The 21,307-nt window shown below is 45.0% G+C and overlaps 1 protein-coding gene across 1 annotated transcript in view; it reads right to left on the reverse strand.

Moving 5' to 3' along the window:
* The window catches only part of ALDH7A1 (aldehyde dehydrogenase 7 family member A1), a 53,068-nt gene extending 32,140 nt beyond the window's left edge, over positions 1-20,928 (reverse strand). The window contains exons 1-7 of the mRNA XM_031011229.3: positions 20,562-20,928; positions 18,917-18,970; positions 18,229-18,294; positions 8,498-8,578; positions 7,431-7,554; positions 1,671-1,803; positions 15-59 (exon numbers count right to left, since the gene is read on the reverse strand). Of these exons, the coding sequence (XP_030867089.2) occupies positions 15-59; positions 1,671-1,803; positions 7,431-7,554; positions 8,498-8,578; positions 18,229-18,294; positions 18,917-18,970; positions 20,562-20,834 (776 nt within the window). The 5' untranslated portion in view covers positions 20,835-20,928. The remainder of the gene's footprint in view (positions 1-14; positions 60-1,670; positions 1,804-7,430; positions 7,555-8,497; positions 8,579-18,228; positions 18,295-18,916; positions 18,971-20,561) is intronic.
* Between the last annotated feature and the right edge of the window lie 379 nt (positions 20,929-21,307).

Genomic DNA, 21,307 nt, shown 5'->3' on the forward strand with positions numbered 1-21,307 from the left:
CCACATGTACTTACTTTGTGACAGCCACACTAATGAGGGAAGTGGTTGGAGCTCCTTTCCTTAAGAAGGTTAAAACAAAAAAAGAAAAAGAAAAACTTATTTGACGGAAACCATAAATACCTTTTATTATCAAACAGAAGCAAAAGTGTGAGAAAAAGCTCTGTCCAATTAGACAACTAACAAGTGAGTCTAGTAACTGAAACAGAAATCTGTCCTTCAGCTGGGTGTCTTTGAGACCTAAGGAACAACAAAACTTTCATGAACATAAAAATGGCACCAAGCAATTCTGAATCAGCTTGCTGCACTGATCGCAGGAATCACTACATTAACCTCAGCCAGTTATAGGAACTGAGTGAAGGAGAAATCTACCAACGTGCTGCATTAAGTAAACTTCCTTGGAAAACTCAGAGAGCTGAGGAAAACTACACAATGAACCTTTTTAGATTAGAATGTTGGAAAACATGAGTTCCTTTCACAACATGGGGCAGAACCCTGAAAGAGCTCGGGGCTAGTTCCCACCAAACCATGTCGGTCAGAAAATATCATTGCCCTGCAGGCTAAAGAATTGTGGACAGGCAGGGCGCGGTGGCTCACGCCTGTAATCCCAGCACTTTGGGGGGCCAAGACGGGCGGATCACGAGGTCATGAGATTGAGACCATCCTGGCTAACACGGTGAAACCCCTTCTCTACTAAAAATACAAAAAAAAATTAGCCGGGCATGGTGGCAGACGCCTGTAGTCCCAGCTACTCGGGAGGCTGAGGCAGGAGAATGGCGTGAACCTGGGAGGCGGAGCTTGCAGAGAGCCGAGACCGCGCCCCTGCACTCCAGCCTGGGCGACAGAGCGAGACTCTGTCACACACACACAAAAAAAAAGAATTGTGGACAAGCAGAGGTTTTTCTCTTGTTAAAGTAAGAAATACAGTTATTAGTCCTCCCAAATATGTCCTATTTTACAGTTAGTTTTTGAATACATTCAACTGAGTACCACACATTTAAAACAAATTAATAACTAGTGGAACAGATGCAAGCAAAATGAGCTAAAGACAATTGTCCTGATTTTCCTTATTTAATTTCTTCCACTGAACATAAAAGTAAAAAACAAGTAACTGTTTGCCATCTAAAATATAACATTTTTACTATCAGATATTTTGCAGAGTTGAAAAATTTAAGACCTAAATGGAAACACTGACCAACTGCCTCAGAATTACTTGGGAGTTCACTACCAAAGTTTTATTGGCCAGGTGCAATGGCTAATACCTGTAATGCCAACATTTTGGGAGGCCAAGGCAGGTGGATCACCTGAGGTCAGGAGTTCAAAACCAGCCTGGCCAACATCGTGAAACCCCATCTCTACTAAAAATACAAAAAATTAGCCGGGCATGGTTGCGCATGCCTGTAAGCCCAGCCGCTTGGGAGGCTGAGGCAGGAGAATTGCTTGAACCTGGGAGGCGGAGGTTGCAGTGAGCTGAGTTCGCACCATTACACTCCAGCCAAGGCAACAAGAGTGAAACTCCATCTCAAAAAAATAAAATAAAAAAGTTTTATTGAAGAAGCCAGGTGTGGTGATGCACACTTATAATCCCAGTTACTGAAGAGGCTGAGGTAGTAGTATCTAGAAATGGCTATTTTTATCACTCACTACTAAATAGGAAAGTGAGCAGGTCTTACCAGAGGCAGACATTTCCACAGATCATGGCGATGGCGTTGTTCCAACCATACACTGCCACAGGGAAATTGAATGCTGTGATGATTCCAACCAGGCCTACGGGATTCCACTGCTCAATCAGTGCATGGCCAGATCCTGAGGACAGAAAAAGGATGGAACATGCAGAAGCATGTTAATTTAATGCCCATCAAGTTAATAAGAACAAACGTACAGCAGACTGGAGAAGATTCCAGATGCCTTATAGTGGGAAATTGCTACACAGCCATGGGATATCGGTACATTAACTAATGTAAAACAAAAGTAGTTATTACTACACTACCTTGTAAATCATAATGATATTCATTATGCCTCTGATCTTCATAGGAACTCTGCATAGATCAGAGCAGTATCAGTGCACCTGGGAGACAAGGACACTTTCTAGAGTTGATGGGTGCCCTAGGTGGTATGATCACAAAGGGCAGAACATGACCAGGGCACAGGGGCTTAGGCCCATGTTCTTTGTTTTGTTTGGTTTTGAGTCAGTCTCACTCTGTCACCCAGGCTGGAGTGGAGTGGCGCAATCTCAGCTCACTGCAACTGCACCTCCCGAGTTCAAGCAATCCTCGAGCCCCACCCTCCTGAGTAGCTGGGATTACAGGCACGCGCCACCATGCCCAGCTAATTTTTTATTTTTAGTAGAGAAGGAGTTTCACCACGTTGCCCAGGCTGGTCTCAAACTCCTGACCTGAAGTGATCCATCCACCTTGGCCTCCCAAAGTGCTGGGATTACAGGAGTGAGCCACCACGCCTGGCCTCCCATATTCTTTATGTTACCTGACGAATCCCTGGGCCAACTTCTCTGAATTCAAGACAAGGTGGCTCATTTATTGGTGGAAGATGGGAAGGGGGAGTTCTAATAATTATATATATGTTGAATAAATGAATTACGCAGGCCGGGCGTGGTGGCTCACTCCTGTAATCCCAGCACTTTGGGAGGCCAAGGCAGGTGGACTCCCGACTTGAGGTCGGGAGTTCAAGATCAGCCTGGCCAACATGGTGAAACCCTGTCTCTACTGAAAAAACAAAAATTAGCCAGGCGTGGTGGCGGGTGCCTGTAATCCCAGCTATTCAGGAGGCTGAGGCAGGAGAATCACTTGACCCCAGGAGGCAGAGGTTGCAGTGAGCCGAGATCCTGCCATTACACTCCAGCCTGGGCAACAGAGGGAGACTCCGCCTCAAAAAATAAATAAATAAATAAAATGAATTACGCAAATCTTTACATTCACTATAAGAAAACTAAAAATACAAATTAGCTAGGAGCAGTGGCTCATGCCTACAATGTCCAGCACTTTGGGATGCTGGGACGGGAGAATCACTTGAGCTCAGTTTGAGGCTTGGATCAACATGGCAAGACCCCTGACTCTACAAAAAAAATTAAAAATTAGTTAGGTATGATCGGTTATATGCCTGTAGTCCCAGCTACTTGGGAGGCTGAGGTGGGAGAACTGCTTGAGCCCAGGGCATTGAGGCTGAAGTGACCTGGGATTGCACCACTGCACTCCAGCCTGGACAACAGAGTAAGACCCTGTATCAAAAAAAAAAAAAAAAAAGAAAGAAAAGAAAAAACAAACAAAAATATTGTATTTTAAATACAAACTTACAAACTTTAAAGTCAGCCATAATCCTACAAGGTGTTTATTTTAATTAAAGGCAGCTGGACAGTATAGAACCATACCACAGGAATACGATGGTTCACAAATCCCAGTTAAAACCACAGACCAACTGGAAAGGCGGCTGTCCCAGCCATCAGTCTTTCTAGCCACACTCACACTGCTAGCTAGGATGGGGGACCATACCAGACGCAGCACCTCACTCCTGGGCTCTCCTTAATCTGGGCACCTTAATCCCTAGAGATGAAGTGCTGGCACAGCCTCTTCCTGGCAGGGCCTGCCTCCTCCTCTCCTGCCCTCCCATCTCTGCCCTGATGTCACCCCCTTGCTTATAACCCTCTGGATTCTGGATACCTACTGTAGCTATTCTCAGAATAAAGTCCAATCTCCTTGTCAGACAAAATCTCTTCCCGAGGTTCTCTTTCCACTCTACCTGCCCTACCACTGCACCCTCCAGCTGTGCTGAAGCAATGCAATCCTCCCAAATAAGCCAGACCCTCTCAGCCTTCACACAGGCTTCTTCCTTCTTTAAAACAACTTCCAGCACTCCACTCCTTCTCCTCTTTGTCCCATTTGGGACCTTACCTTGGCTAACCTTCTCTTGGAGGCCTTCCTGGACTGCACTCATGATGCTGGGTTAGGGGCTCCCAGCTATGTGCCCACCATCCTACTGTTTACTCCCTCATATTACTTACCATGCTGGATTATGCTGGATATAATTACCTGTTTGTTTATCTCCCACTCTAAGGTATAATTTATTAGCTTATAAATCCCTTGAGGACAGGGACTATGCCTTATAGCTCGAGTATCACCTAGTAGACTACCCAGCACCTGATAGATGCTCCATAAGCATTTATTGAATTAATAAAGCCAAAGTTACCCCAAAGTCTCTACATAAATGAGTAAACTGCTTTAAAAAAAAAAAAATAGAAGTGTAAGCTAGGTGTGGTGGCTCATGCCTACAATCCCAACACTTTGAGTGGCCAAGGCAGGAGGATTATTTGAGTCAAGGAGTTCTAGACCAGCCTAGGCCACATAGTGCAACCTCGTCTCTACAAGAAAAATTTTTAAATTAGCTGGGCTTGGTGGCATGTGCCTGTAATCCCAGCTACTCAGGAGGCTGAGGTGGAAAGACTGCTTGAGTCCAAGAGGTCCAAGCTGCAAGGGGCTATAATCACACCACTGCACTCCAGCCTGGGTGACAGATCCTATCTCAAATAAACAAACAAAAATGTGCAAGCAATTGAGAAAAATTTTAATTGTGAGGCAGGCATCATAGTAGGTATAAATCAAATGGTTACCTGCTTGCACATGTACATATCCCCAAACTGGAGGTTTATTAACTTTATTGTTGTTATTGCTGTTGTTGTTGAGACGGAGTTTTCTTCTGTTGCCCAGGTTGGAGAACAATGGCGTGATCTCGGCTCACTGCAACCTCCACTTCCCAGGTTCAAGTGATTCTCCTGCCTCAGCCTCCCGAGTAGCTGGGATTACAGGAATGTGCCACCATGCCCAGCTAATCCGTATTTTTATTAGAGATGGGGTTTTTCCATGTTGGTCAGGCTGGTCTTAAACTCCCGACCTTAAGTGATCCGCCCACCTCTGCCTCCCAAAGTGCTGGGATTACAGGCGTGAGCCACCACGGTGGGCCTATTAACTTTTCTTAGCTAGAAAAAAACTCTTGAAAGTGTTCAATGACATAAAATTAATATTGGATAATGGGAATCATTGCTAGATATCTAATTAAGGACATTAAGTGTCCTTAATTAGACTTAAAAAGACTCCCCCAACTCTTTCTACAAGTAGGGAATTTACTCAATATTCCAAGAAAAAGAGAAAAATATGATTTTTTAAAAAATATTTATTTCCTTATTATAAATGTAACCTAATAACCATCATGGAAATTTAGAAAATGCAGAAAAATAGAAGAAAATCCACTAGTAATTCTGCCACAGAGATAACCACTGCTACCACTTTAGCATACACTTCTATCCCACCATTGCCAATGCAGACATACAGTCACCTGTTTTGCTCTATCCACATAGCAAACATCACAAATCACTTACACTCTTAACCTCATTTTTTTTTTTTTTTTTTTGAGATGGAGTTTCACTCTTGTTGTCCAGGCTGCAGTGCAATGGCACGATCTCGGCTCACCACAACCTCCGCCTCCCGGGTTCAAGCGATTCTCCTGCCTCAGCCTCCCGAGTAGCTGGGATTACAGGCATGCACCACCATGCCTCACTAACTTTGTATTTTTAGTAGAAATGGGGTTTCTCCATGTTGGCCAGGATGGTCTCTAACTCCCGACCTCAGGTGATCTGCCCACCTTGGCCTCCCGAAGTGCTGGGATTACGGGTGTGAGCCACCTTGTCCAGCTTTTTTTGTTTCTTACTCTTGCTGTCATCTTAGTATCTTCATTGTTAAAACCTCAGAGTATAAGACTGGTTCTTACAGAACAGCTTGTAATAGCAAAACACTGAAAACAGCCCTACATATACATCATTTGGAAGCTGACTAAATAAACTATAGTCTCTTTATAACAAAATAGACAGCTGCAAACACAGATGAAGGAAGCCCCTTAATAGAATAACACGAAAACAATTTCCAGCCTGACACAGTGGCTCACGCCTGCAATCCTAACACTTTGGGAGGTTGAGACAGGCAGATCACCTGAGCCCTGGAGTTCGAGACCAGCCTGGGCAACACTGCAAAACCCCACCTCTACAAAAAAAAAAAAAAAAAAATAGCCAGGTATGGTGGCATGCACCTACAGTCCTAGCTGAGGTAGGAGGATCACCTGATTCCGAGGATGTTGAGGCTGCAGTGAACTGTGATCATGCCACTACATTCTGGCCTGGGCAAGACAGTAAAATCCTGTCTCAAAAAAAGAAAACAAAAAAACAATTTCCAAAATATATTATTGAATATAAAAGTATAAAACAGAACATACAGTTTGCGGCCGGGCACAGTGGCTCACGCCTGTAATCCCAGCACTCTGGGAGGCCAAGGTGGGTGGATCATGAGGTGAGGAGTTCAAGAGCAGCCTGGCCAGGATGGTGAAACCCCATCTCTACCAAAAATACAAAAATTAGCTGGGTGTGATGGTGCACACCTGTAATCCCAGCTACTCAGGAGTCTGAGGCAGAAGAATCGCTTGAACCCGGGAGGTGGAAGTTGCAGTGAGCCAAGATCGCGCCACTGCACTCCAGCCTGGGCAACAGAGTGAGACTCCATCTCAAAAAAAAAAAAATGTATAGTTTGCTACATATTTGGCTGTACGTGCTCTAAAAAGATACACAAGGGCCTAGGAAGGTGGCTCATGCCTATAATCCCAGCTACTCGGGAGGCTGAAGGGGAGGATCACTTGAGGACAGAAGTTTGAGACCAGCCTGAACAACACAGCAAGATCCTACAAAATATAAAAAAGACGCACAAGAAATTGAAAGCATTCACTACTTTCATGGGGTACTATGGCTTAGTCATGGGGGTAGGAGGGAAACTTTTAATCCTTCAACCTTCTATTGCTTTCTTATTTTCTGATATGAATCTATCGTTTCTTCAAAAAAAATTAACATTAGTATAATTTAAAAATAAGTAAATAAAATCCTCCCGTAAAAGTGTGGGTTAGGGGAAGACAACCTTCACAAACATTATTTTTAGTACATGCTAATAGTCTACCAAAATTGGCTTAGATTTTTTCCCCTTATGATTCGACGTTTAGGTCATTTCTAATGTTTTTTATTGATGCCACAATGAACTTCTTTAAACATAACTTCTGTCTTATTTCAGATTATTTACTTAGATTCTTAAAACTGGGCTCTTTAAAGTTAGAGCTCTTTGGGTATATTTCCAAATCATTTTACAGATGAGTTAAAAGTGTCTTGCCCGTGGACTTGCCAACATTAAGTTTTATCTTTAAAACAAAAAGGTTCTTGATCTAACATTTTCATCTGTTTTAATTTGCATTTCTTTGAAAGATTGAGGATATTTTCACATATTTATGCCACTTGAAATTTCTCTTTTGCACAGTCTATAGCCAGAGTATTTTATTTTTTTTGGAGCTCTGTATATCAGAGTACAAAACTCAGCTTAACTAATTTCATTGCTTACTTTCAGAAGGCAAGATAGGTCCTCCAATCATCCTTGATAAACCAACAGCATAGTCACAGATATCCACATACTCCTGAACTTCACCCACACCTTCCACTAAGATTTTCCCCATCTCCAAAGACACCTAGAAATATAAAACGACAAGCAGAATTTTTCCAACAGAATTCACATTATAAACATTAAATTAAAGAAAGGGGGAAGCAAAACATGTTTTGTAAATGTAAAAAACTGAAGAAAGTCTGTTTTATTTTCCAAGGAATTTTAAAACACAAGAATTGCCTTCACTTTTTCCTGTCTACCTTGTTAATCTTTCCTCTAAGGAAAGAATTTTTAAAATATATAAAGTACAACCAGGCACAGTGGCTCATGCCTATAATCCCAGCACTTTGGGAGGCCAAGGCGGGTGGATCATCTGAGGTCAGGAGTTCAAGACCAGCCTGGCCAACATGGTGAAACCTTGTCTTTACTAAAAATACAAAAATTAGCCGGGCATGGTGGCGCACACCTGTAATCCCAGCTACTCAGGAGGCTGAGGCAGGAGAATCGCTTGAACCCAGGATGGGGAGGTTGCAGTGAGCCAAGATCCTGCCATTGCACTCCAGCCTGGGCAATAAGAGCAAGACTCCATCTCAAAAATAAATAAATAAATAAATAATATAATATAAACTACTTTTCTTAAAAACTCTTCTAGCCAAGTGTGGTGGCCCATGCCTATAATCCCAGCACTTTGAGAAGCCGAGGCAGGCAGGATCACCTGAGGTGAGGAGTTCAAGAGCAGCCTGGCCAACATGATGAAACCCCATCTCTACTTTAAAAATACAAAAAATTAGCCAGCCGTGGTGGCACAAGCCTGTAATCCCAGCTACTGGGGAGGCTCAGGCAGGGGAATTGCTGGAACATGGGAGGCAGAGGCTGCAGTGAGCCAAGATTTTACCACTGCACTCCAGCCTGGGTGACAGCGAGACTCCATCTCAAAAAAAAAAAACCTCACAATTTTATATATAGAAAAGCATGACAGCCTTATTCTCCACTCAAAGAATTGTGTATATACTACAAAAATACTTTACCAAGCTTCCTAGTACTTGGATCTTCTCCCGCAAGGCATCGCCAATCTGTCTTACTATTTCTCCTCGTTTTGGAGCAGGAATCTAAGAAAAGAATGCAATTTTTGTGTCTGATTCAAAGCACAAATTCATGTTTATAACACAGTATTGGATGTGTGCTGTAAAAGAACAAAGTACAATCATATCAAAGAAGACTTTTGATCACATCAAGACTGTGATATGGCCAGGCACTGGAGCTAAAATAAGAAGCAAGGCATTCATGGAGCAAATATCTACAGGAAGGCACAGAGGAGAAGAAAAGGCAACAAATAGTTACAAATTGCCAACAAATAATTACAAATTGCCATCAGGGTTTTAAAGACAAAGGAAATAAAAAGGAAGCTGAGACAGAGAAAAACAGCAAGATTGGAGGGGAAATGGGTAAGTTACTTTACCTAAAAGGTTGGCAGGAGGCCGGGCATGGTGGCTCACACCTGTAATCCCAACACTTTGGGAGGCTGAGGCGGGCAGATCACGAGGTCAGGAGTTCGAGACCAGCCTGGCCAACATGGTGAAACCCCGTCTCTACTAAAAATACAAAAATTAGCTGGGCATGGTGGTGTGTGCCTGTAATCCCAGCTTCTCAGGAGGCTGAGGCAGGAGAATCGCTTGAACCCGGGAGGCAGAGGTTGCAGTGAGCTGAGATCACGCCATTGCATTCCAGCCTGGGCAACAGAGTGACACTCCATCTCAAAAAAAAAAAAAAGGTTGGCAGGAAAAATCTCTAAGGAGGTAATATTGAAGCTGAAACCTCAAGAATGGGAAAAGTAAGCCATAGGAATATTCTTCCCAGGGATAAGGAAAAAACATGTAAGAGGGATCCATGGAAAATAAAAGGGGCTGACTGGGAAGGCCAGTATGTCTAAAGCTAGAAGCTTGTAAGGTGTTGGAATCTTACTCCAGGTGCAATGTGAAGTCTTGAATGTCTTTTAAGGTGCAGAATAAGAGGATTTGCTTTATCTTTTAATATCGCTATGTGATAGGTAGAGGATACGTTGAAGGGGAAAAGAGTAGAAGCAGGGAGATCAATTAAGAATGTATTATAGGCCAGGCGCAGTGGCACATGCCTGTAATCCCAGGACTTCGGGAGGCCGAGGTGGGTGGATCACCTGAGGTCAGCAGATCAAGACCAGCCTGGCCAAGACGGGGAAACCTCGTCTCTACTAAAAATACAAAAATTAGCAGGACATTGTGGTGGGCCCCTGTAATCCCAGCTACTTGAGAGGCTAAGGCAGGAGAATCACTGGAACCCGGGAGGCGGAGGTTGCAGTGAAATGAGATCATGCCACTGCACTCCAGCCTGTGCAACAAGAGCAAGACTCTGTCTCAAAAAAAAAAAAAGATTATAGTGACTTAGTCTTAAGATTGCAGTGGTGGCCAGGCACAGTGGCTCACGCCTGTAATCCCAGCACTTTGGGAAGCTGAGGCGGGCAGATCACAAGGTCAGGAGATCGAGACCATCCTGGCTAACACGGTGAAACCCCATCTCTACTAAAAATACAAAAAATTAGCAGGGCATGGTGGCAGGCGCCTGTAGTCCCAGCTACTCGGGAGGCTGAGGCAGGTGAATGGCATGAACCCGGGAGGCGGAGTTTGCAATGAGCCGAGATTGCGCCACTGCACTCCAGCCTGGGCGTCAGAGCGAGACTCCATCTCAAAAAAAAAAAAAAACAAAGATTGCAGTGGTAACAAGGGAAACAGCAAGTGGATTCACGGTCTATTTTGGGAGTAGAATTGACAGGACACACAGATGCAGGAAATGAAGAGAATAAAAGAACTCAGGATAACTTCCAGCTCTCTGGCTTAAATAGGTAGGTAGATAAAGTATAATTACTGGGATGAAGAAGACTTGAAGGGAAACATCAGGTTTTGGGGGTAAAGAGCACAGCTTATGTCATATAAAGTTTGAGATGTGATTCATGAATGAGACACAATTTCTCCAACTGTGACCATCACTCCCTCTCTCCCATCAAGTTCTTCCCAATTCTGCCTCTCCTTCAAAGTACAGCTAAGGCTGGGTGCGGTGGCTCACGTCTATAATCCCAGCACTTGAGAAGCTGAGGCAGGTGGATCACTTGAGGTCAGGAGTTCAAGACGAGCCTGGCCAACATGGTGAAACCCCATCTTTACTAAAAATACAAAAATTAGCCGGGCATGGTGGCAGGCGCCTGTAATCCCAGCTACTTGGCAGGCTGAAGCAGCAGAATCACTTGAACCCGGGAGTGGGAGGTTGCAGGGAGCTGAGATCCCACCATTGCACTCCGGCCTGGATGACAAGAGTGAAATTCTGTCTCAAAAAAAATAATAAAGTACAGGTAAAAGGAACATTCCGCTCCATGAAACCTTCCCCCAGGCAGAAGCCAATCACACCCTCCCCCTAACTCCCACTGCTCCTAATCACAGCACTGCTCACACTTGCCTCACAGAGCTTGGCTGTGAGCTCAAGGTTCTTCCTTGCTCCCTCTTCTCCCCAAGTGTATCACCGTGTCTTAGTACAGCTTTTCTGGATGGTCACTTTGCAATCTATTAACATTTAAAACATTCCTACCCTTTGTTTTATCTGTTTATTTTTTGAGACGGGGTCTCGCTCTGTCACGCCCAGGCTTGAGTGCAGTGGCGCGATCTCGGCTCAGTGCAACCTCTGCCTCCTGGGTTCAAGTGATTCTCCTGCCTCAGCCTCCCAAGTAGGTGGCATTACAGGCGCCTGCCACCACGCCCGGCTAATTTTCTGTATTTTTAGCAGAGATGGGGTTTCACCATGTTGGTCAGGCTGGTCTCAAACTCCTGATCCCAGGTAATCCGCCTGCCTCGGCCTCCCAAAGTGCTGGGATTACAGGCATGACATTCCTACCCTTTAAGCAGCTCTGCTTACAGAAACTGAGCTTATATACGTAAGTATGCAAAAGTATAGGAACAATGATATTCTTTGCAGTGCTGCTTCTAGTAAAGAAAAAAAGAAACCAACTGTCCATCAGCACATGATTGGTTAATTATGGAACAGTGATAAAATAAGGTAGATTTTTATGGGAAAACATTGAAAAGCTATAATAGAATAATACAAAACAAGAAAACACTTATGGTAAGTAAACTTTTGCTTAAATTTGGAGCAACATATACCAAGCTGTTCACAATGGTTTTTTGTGGGGTGTGAAATTATAACAGATTTTCATCCACAATTTATATGTTTGCAATGTCTGTCATTTTCACAACATATGCACACTTTTGGAAACAGGAAACAAAAACCTGTAGCATTATATCAATCAGCACATAACCTATACATTTCCTAGCACATGGTGTGGGTTTAATGATGTTTCAATTGAATTTAGTCAGCACATTTATAAGTTTAGTTAAGTTGGTTAATTTCAACTCAGAATGGCCAGTATACATGGCCTTTTACCTCCCATTGTGGACACATTTTATTCAGTCAGTCTTTCAACAAATAATTATTGCATATGTTCTATGTGCCAGATACTGTGCTAATCCCTGGATATTCTACTGCAAATGAGGCAGTTACAATTCCTGCCCTCTATAGAGCTGACGGTCCATGGGGGTGATAAAGGCAAGAAACAGGCAATTACAATCTAATGTGGCAAATGCCATGAAAGGGGAGCTAGATTTCACAACTGGAGCAACCTGAAGTAGGCTTTTTACAAGTTTAGAAGTTTAGGGCTAAGACCTAAAGCATGCCAGGTGTTGTGAAGAGGTAGGCAAAGTGGAGGAAAAGCATGGGGTTAGAGGGGTACAGAGCATATGCAAAGGCTGAAAAGCAAGAGAAAGTGGTTTTGGAAAATTATGGCCGGGGGCTGTGGTTCACGCCTGTATTCCCAGCACTTTGGGAGGCCGAGGCAGGTGTATCATTTGAGATCAGGAGTTCAAGACCAGCTTGGCCAACATGGTGAGACCCTGTCTCTACTAAAAATACAAAAATTAGCCACGCTTGGTACCTGTAATCCCAGCTACTCAAGAGATTGAGGCAGGAGAATCACTTGAACCCAGGAGGCAGAGGTTGCAGTGTGCCAAGATCGCACCACTGCACTCCAGCCTGGGTGACAGAGTAAGACTCTGTCTCAAAAAAAAGAAAAAAGAATGAAAAAAAAAAACAGTTCCCTGTCTTCAAGGACAGAGAGACTCCTACTCTTTCTCACCAGAGATGGGAGGGAAAATGAGGACACATGGGGATGCAGACGGCAGAAATGGGCTGCATTCTGTGCTGAAACTGGCTCATGGAAGAAAGCAGCAAGTCTATTCCTTAGAAAGAAATCAATTTCTGTAAACTACCTTTCCATATGTTTCACTTTGTTTCCATTTCCCTTAAAGAAAAATGTTCCCTTTGAAAAAGTCTAGAATTGGCCGGTCGCAGTGGCTCATGCCTGTAATCCTAGCACTTTGGGAGGCTAAGACGGGTGGATCGCTTGCGGTCAGGAATTCAAAACCAGCCTGGCCAACATGGTGAAACCCCATCTCTGCTAAAAATATTTAAAAAATTGGTGGCGGGCACCTGTAATCCCAGCTACTTGGTAGGCTGAGGTAGGAGAATCGCTTGAACCGGGGAGGCGGGGCTTGCAGTGAGCCGAGATGGCACCATTGCACTCCAGCCTGGGCAACAAGAGCAAAACTCTGTCTCAAAAAAAAAAGAAAAAGAAAAATTCTAGAATTAACTCAAATGAACTACATGAAACAGTGGTTTGTCCTAACACAGTCAAGGCCAGCCAAATGGATGAGGGCCAAGCAGAGAAGCCTCACGTGAGGGAGGATCGAGATGGGAAAGCTTCTGTGACGAGAAGGGGGTCAAGCTTTGGTCTGTTCTTACCGAGCCTCTCTAAGTCCCTGCCCCAGGGAGGAGCCCCAGAGCACAATTAGGAAAAACTCTGCCTCTTCCCTAAACCTTGAACTCAATTGCTTAACTCAAAATCAAACAAGTAGGATCCCCAACTGACCCTCATATTACCCAGGAAAGCAACCTGTTCCCACGTAGCACCCCCATTCTATTTGTTGGGAGGTCTAAAAAGCACCAGAAGTATGAGAAAGGATGTTAGGTGCAGAGGCTGGCATGGTGGGTAAGAGGTGACTGCCAAATGAGATCCTGAATGTGAAAATAGCAACAAAAAAAGTACAGCCCAATATTTAAGAAAGATCATAATGTCAGCTGGCACTCCCTAGGGCAAAGATAGATTTAAAAACCAGTTCATTCCAGGTGTGGTGGCTCATGCCTGTACTTTGGGAGGCAGAGGTGGGCAGATCACTTGAGGTCAGGAGTTCAAGACCAACCTGGCCAACATGGTGAAACCCTGTTCTCTACTAAAAAATACAAAAAAAACATTAGCCGGGCATGGTGGCTCATGCCTGTAGTCCCGGCTACTCAGGAAGATGAGGCAGGAGAATCACTTGAATCTAGGAGGCGGAGGTTGCAGTGAGCCAAGACCATGCCACTGCACTCCAGCCTGGGCAACAGAGCAAGACTCAGTCTCAGAAAAAAAACCAGTTCAGGAAAAGACAAGACCCTGAATTCACATAAATTCTTTTTTTTTCAAATGTTTGTATTTACCCTAGATAAATAGACACATACAATAGACGTTTCTAGTCAAAAGACAACATGTTAAGTTGCACTAGCATTCAAAACAGGATATGCAAAGAGTGAACCCTCATGTAAATTGTGTACTTTAGTTTATAATAACACATCAACATTGGCTCATCAGTTGTAACAAAATATGACATACTAATGCAAAATGTTAATAACAGGGGAAATGGCCTATTACAGGCATGGCGGCTCATGCCTGTAATCCCAGCACTTTGGGAGGCTGAGGTGGGTAAATTGCTTGAGCCCAGGAGTCTGAGACCAGCCTAGGCAACAGAGCAAAACCTCATCTCTACAAAAAATACAAAAATTAGCCAGGTGTGGAGGAACATGCCTGTAGTCCTAGTTACCAACGAGGCTGAGATGGGAGGATTGCTTGAGCCCAGGAGGTCAAAGCTGCAGTGAGCCGTGAGCTGTGAGCATGCCACTGAACACTAGCCTGGGCGACTCTGTCTTAAAAAAAAAAAGAAGAAAGGGAAACTTGGGAAGAGGAATGAGGGAGTAATGGGAATTCTGTACTTTCTACTCGTTTTTCTGTAAACTTAAAACTGCTCTAAAAAATAAAAGTCTATTAATTTCTTTTTTCCTTTGAGATGCAGTTTTGCCCTTGTTGCCCAGGCTGGGGTGCAATGGCTCAATCTCCGCTCACTGCAAGGTCGGCCTCCCAGGTTCAAGTGATTCTTCTGCCTCAGCCTCCGAAGTAGCTGGGGTTACAGGCACGCACCACCATGCCTAGCTAATTTTGTATTTTTAGTAGAGACGGGGTTTCTCCATGTTGGTCAGGCTGGTCTCGAACTCCCAATCTCAGGTGATCCACCCACTTGGCCTCCCAAAGTGCTGGGATTACAGGCGTGAGCCATCGTGCCTGGTCTATTTTTTTGTTTTTGTTTTTTTTAAGTATATATGTATAGGAAGGCCAGGTGAAGTGGCTAACGCCTGTAATCCAAACACTTTGGGAGGCCAAGGTGGGTGGATCACGAGTTCAGGAGTTCGAGACCAACCTGGCCAGTATGGTGAAACCCTGTCTCTACTAAAAATACAAAAATTAGCCAGGCCTGCCACCCCGTCTGGGAAGTGAGGAGTGCCCTGCCCAGCCACCACCCCATCTGGGATGTAAGGAGTGCCACTGCCCAGCCACCCCACCGTCTGGGAAGTGAGGAGTGCCTCTGCCCAGCCACCCAACTGACTGGGAAGTGAGGAGCGCCTCTGCTCAGCTGCCCACCATCTGGGAAGTGAGGAGGACCTCTGCCCAGCCGCCGCCCCATCTGGGAAGTGAGAAGCACCTCTGCCCAGCTGCCGCCCCATCTGGGGTGTGAGGAGCGCCTCTGCCCGGCCGCCCCACTGTCTGGGAAGTGTGGAGCGCCTCTGCCCAGCTGCTGCCCCATCTGGGAAGTGAAAAGCGCCTCTGCCCAGCTGCCCACTGTCTGGGAAGTGAGGAGCGCCTCTGCCCAGCTGCCCACTGTCTGGGAAGCGAGGAGTGCCTCTGCCCAGCTGCTGCCCCGTCTGGAAAGTGAGGAGCACCTCTGCCCAGCTGCCCACTGTCTGGGAAGTGAGGAGTGCCTCTGCCCAGCTGCCGCCCCGTCTGGAAAGTGAAGAGCGCCTCTGCCCGGCCACCGCCCTGTCTGGGAAGTGAAGAGCGCCTCTGCCCAGCCGCCGCCCTGTCTGGGAAGTGAGGAGCGCCTCTGCCCGGCCGCTGCCCTGTCTGGGAAGTGAGGAGCCCCTCTGCCTGGCCGCTGTGCAACCTTCCAAGTGTGAAGTGACAGCCTTGTGTGTGATCTTTTCTGTCTTCTCCAAGTTTGCATTTTTGATGTTAAAGTTTACTTTTTAATTAAAAGTTTTAAATTGGAGAATATATTTTTTAAAAAAATTAGCCAGGCCTGGTGGCGCACACCTGTAGTTTCAGCTACTTGGGAGACTGAGGCAGGAGAATCACTTAAACCTGAAAGGCAGAGGTCGCAGTGAGCTGAGATCACACCACTGCAGAGTGACAGAGTGAGACTCCGTCTCAAAAGAAAAAAGTATATATGTATAGGAAAACAACAATTTAAAAAAAATCATGCAGCTGGGCCTGGTGGTTCACGCCTGTAATCCCAGCACTTTGGGAGGCCAAAGAGGGCAGATCGTTTGAACTTAGGAGTTCGAGACCGCCCTGGGCAATATGATGAAACCCCACCTCTACAAAAAATACAAAAAAATTAGCCAGGCATGGTGGTGTGTACGTGTAATCCCAGCCACTTGGGAGGCTGAGATGGGAGGATCCCAAGCCCAGAAGGCAGAGGTTACAGTGAGCCAAGACTGGGCCACTGCACTCCAGCCTGGGTGACAGAGCCAGACCCTGTCTTAAAAAAAAAGAAAAAAAAGCAATAACTTTAGGATGGTATGCAATGCAATCATCACAGGTCACAAAATTTTATACACACCATGTATATATGGATGTACAATAATCACAACTATGAAATAAATACATGAAAGACTGGAAGGAAATGCACCAAAACCTAAACCTAATAATCATTTTGCATTGCAGAGGTTGGGGTAAGGGGACTAAATTTGTTTATCTTATTTACAGCATCAATCTTTTCTTAAAAAAAGAATATTTATTACTTTTATGATCAGAAATAAATACAAGTAAGTTTTTAAAACAATGAAGGACACTGTTTTGGACAGTATTCTCTATCCAGGTAGGGTGAACTTTACCTAGCACACTGTTTACTTGTGGAGGTGGTATTTTTCTGCCCAAGGATACTTTTGATTGTGTATAATGGAACCCTAGGCCATACTTCTATCCATAATTAAAGTAGAGGAAAGATGTGCTTCATGCTTTACACAAAGACGTATCTTGGCTGATAAAAAAAAAAAGCTTCATCCAACCCAGGGCTCTCTTGGACAGGCTGCTACTCTGCAATCCACCCCAACCCCACCCAACCCCCCTTGCAATCACTGACTCAGAGAAAATACTGCAGCTCAGCAGTCCCTCAGCAGTCCCACACTCAACAGCACAGGGTTTAACTCAAATGTATTGAAGCTTTTCCTGTGCCAGGCTCTCCAGTAAGCACTTTAAATGATTAACTCATTTAACCCTCCCAGGAGGCAGGCACCCCCAGTCTTTTCTTTTTACAAGACAAAGCACACTGAGGATGGGGGTAGTGGAAAGGTTGGGAAATCAGGCTATCCTAGTTCGCCTTTACTCTCCCCTTCTCAGGAGCCTAGCTCCCACCTAGTGACAAGTCAGTGTAGCCAGCCCAGCACCAGTCACAGTTCCCACATTTGCTCATTTAACCAATGGTGGAGACTCGGAGACCAAGGAGGCTGACTCTGCCTCACAGCCTGATTAGACAGTCAAGGAACATGAGCCTCTGGCCCTGAGAAAGGGATGCTGCCACTGCTCTTTTTTTTTTTTTTTTTTTGAGATGGAGTCTCACTCTGTCGCCCAGGCTGGATGGAGTGCAGTGGTGCTATCTTGGCTCACTGCAGCCTCTGCCTCCCAAGCTCAAGCAATTCTCCTGCCTCAGCCTCCTGAGTAGGCTGGATTACACGCGCCACCACATTTGGCTAATTTTTGTATTTTTACTAGAGACAGGGTTTCACCATGTTGGCCAGGCTGGTCTCAAACTCCTGACCTCAGATGATCCACCCGCCTCAGCCTCCTGAAGTGGTGGGATCACAAGCATGAGCCACCAGGTGCGATCTGCTGTTGTTCTTTAAACCAGGAATGCTGACCTATTGCTGAGATACTCCCAGACAAATCTGGCAGGGGGATAGAGGAGGAGCAAACAAATATTTCTGGCATAGACGTTCTATTCATTTTCTATTTAATTATAAATTCAAGTAATTTCAGTGAAGAGTAGTGTTCACAGCTCAAGTTTATACTATACCAGCACAAAGTTTTAATTCATTTAAATTTATCCATTCAATGAATGGCAAGTACAAAAAAGGCACTACCCTAGAAATATGGCAGAGGTGTTTCCAAAACAGCAGGAGCCCTAGTACAGTATCACAGCCCCCAAGGAGCTCACATTTTAACAAGGCGGCACTGACCTGCTTATCAGATGTTTATGTATCTCATTGGTTACAATAGGCAAAGTGATCTTTTCTGAATTCTAGAAACAAAGGCCATACTTACATCTGCCCAGATTTTCCATGCTTCTCTTGCTTTCTTTACAGTTTCTTCATAGTCTGCCACACTGGCCTAAATTAAGAATTAGGGGGACAGAAAGGGGGAAATAAAGAGAAATGATGATGATCTTCTAGAACACAAAAATATTTTCAGAAAAGAATTGGGAAATCTCTAGGGTTCCCTAACATTTATGGCTGAGAATGATTCCCACAGTCTATACTTCCAAAAACTAGCTAGAACCCGGTAAAACAGGTTGGTATCCAACTATGCTTTAAAACCTTGCTTTTCAAAGCAAAATCTGTCACCTTCATCTGGGAACAACATGTGAGGCATATTAGAAATGCAGAACCTTGAGCTCCAACCCAGACTTCAGAAATCAGAAGCTTCATTCTAACAAAATCCTCAGGTACTTCAGAAGCACTGCCTTAAATGGCCCCCTGCCTAATCTTTCTATGCTTCACCTTTTCTATGGTTCTTTCCTTTTCACGCCCCCACCCAAGAGAGGACAGTCTCCCCCAGACAGTCCTAAATGACAAATGAAAAATAAACACATTATTCTCTTCATTTGTGATTTTATATTATTCTTGACCTGCCTAACTGGCTTCTGCCTCTAAAGAAAGCCTGCACAAACTCCTTGTGTATAATTTGAATTAAACACACACACACACACACACACACACACACACACTCTTACCTGTCGGACTCTTGCTATTGGCTCGTTGTTAGCAGGGCAATAGGTCGTAATAACCTTAAAACAAAAGGATGATGATCATGTATAGAAAATGTAATCCCTTCTGAAGTAAGGGAATAGGCCAAACAGGGAAGAAAAACAAGCGAGGAAAAAATGATATAATACCCAAACTCAAAAAGCTTAGGTTAACTTCTGTTACATATAAACCACTCTACAGAGGTTATCTTTCATTTCTGACTTAAACATTAGAAACTACCTTTCTGCAAAACTCGCCCCTGACATCTCAATATTAGGCATATAAACAAAAGGCTTAACATAACCAGTTATTTTGCCTCTTTTTCCATTAATAACAGACCAAACTGACTAGTTTTAGTTATTTCTTCTCTTCCTTACTCTGCCCACCCTCTGCTCAGAGATGAAATGGCCAAGGCAGGAAAACCGTTGGAAAGTCCTGTGTCCACACCAACTGGAGAGGTCTCAGGTCAACAATGAAAGGGAAAATCAAGGCACAGCTAAAAAGGCCTTCAAGAGCCTAATGATCAGATACCACACGGAAATCAGGATGAAACACCGAGGTTTGAGGAGCAATTAAAATTATCTGTATCTCCTACAGCCACTGATTACCAAAAGACGTGTTCCCTCTACCAAGGCAGGTTCATTATATAATATACAACGTCCAGCAAAGTTTGTTAACTGTTACATAACATCCTCCTATAAAAAACTTTCTTTTAAAAAAAAATCTGGGCGATAATAACCTTACCTTTCCATGGTATTCTATAAAGCATTGTTTTGAGCAGTAATGGGTATCAGGCGCGGTGTTAAGCCCTGGGCAATGGAGAAATGCTGAAAATCCAGTCCTCAAAGGAGTTCACAGCCCAACGTACAACATGGCAAGATTTCGGCAAGTCCAAGCTTGCAAACTCCCAAAGAATTCAGGAAGGAAGATAACTTAAAACTACACTGAAGAACGTTACCTGCGGTGCACATCACAGCTGAAGAGCCAGAGTTAAGCTCTAAATTAAGATCAGTTGCACCGCTCAGTGTGCCACATTTCTCACAAGACCATAGATCCCAAGACCATAAGGCTTTAATTTTTTTTTTTTGAGACGGAATTTCGCTCTTGTTGCTCAGGCTGGAGTGCAATGGCACGATCTCGGCTCACTACAACCTCCACCTCCCGGGTTCAAGCGATTCTCCTGCCTCAGCCTCCCTAGTAGCTGGGATTACAGGCATGCGCCATCACTCCCGGCTATTTTGTATTTTTTTTAGTAGAGACGAGGTTTCTCCATGTCGGTCAGGCTGGTCTTGAACTCTCTACCTCAGGTGATCCGCCCGCCTAGGCCTCCCAAAGTGCTGGGATTACAGGCGTGAGCCACTGCGCCCGGTCGACCACAAGGTTTTAAATATGCGCGGGAAGTTTAGCCCCTACAGCTCCAAAATGACGTCGATTCTGCATAGCACACAAGGACCTAAAATCTAAGTTTTTGTTTTAAAGGCACCCTACACGAGAAAACTTCTACTGTGGAGCTTCAAAATCTCCCATGCTACTACTGCCTCCAGCGCCAGCGGGGAGTCGGTAGGTCAGTGCCCTCCCGGCCTCCTCGAGCGAGCCCCGACGGCTGCAGAGATTTCTTGAGCGCCCGCGTACCTCTCCCCGGCCTCCCCAGCTTCCATTATACACGCCCTCGTTTTCCTCGCGGAGCCCCAGCTCTTTCAGCCACGCATACTGGGGCTGATTGATGAGGAGAGTGGACATGAAGGCGGCAGGCCTGCTCCAAGGTCCAGGGAGCTTGCTGGTCTTTGCAGCGTGCACACACAGCGCGCGAGGCAGGCGCCACATACTGAGCCCGGGACTCGGGATGAGCCCAAGGCCCTGAGAGCTGCTGAAATAGAGCCCCGCCCCCCACCCGAGAGAACCCATTGGGCAGACCCGACCCCTCCCACTGGGCACGACCCCGCCACCGCCCCGTCGGCCCCTGGTCTTCCGGAGGAGCCTGCGGCTGAATCCTGCCTGGAACAATGGGAGTGCTACAGGGAGGAGTGGGCTGCTGCCATCTGGTGAAAGACTCCGGGAGCCACAGTTCCAGCTGGGAATTCTTTTCAGCAAAATATTGGCGCTGAAGTACAGTAGGCTATAGCAGGGTTTCTGAAACTGTAAAATGCGTGTAATGACCTGGTCGTCGTGGTAAATGCACATTCTGATTCAGTAAGTCTGGGCTAGGGTCGGAGAGCCACATTCCTAACCAGCTCCTTAGCGATGGTGACGCCTCTTGTCCCTGGAGTAGCCAACGGAGGGTTTGTATTGGGGGGCGGGGGAAGGGTTGTTTGTTTTCACTGTTTTGGTAGATTACAAATTAAAGTTTTCTAATTAATGATAAATATTAGATTGCTGCA

The sequence above is a fragment of the Gorilla gorilla genome, chromosome 4 (assembly GCF_029281585.2).
Source record: "Gorilla gorilla gorilla isolate KB3781 chromosome 4, NHGRI_mGorGor1-v2.1_pri, whole genome shotgun sequence".
Classification (NCBI taxonomy): domain Eukaryota; kingdom Metazoa; phylum Chordata; class Mammalia; order Primates; family Hominidae; genus Gorilla; species Gorilla gorilla.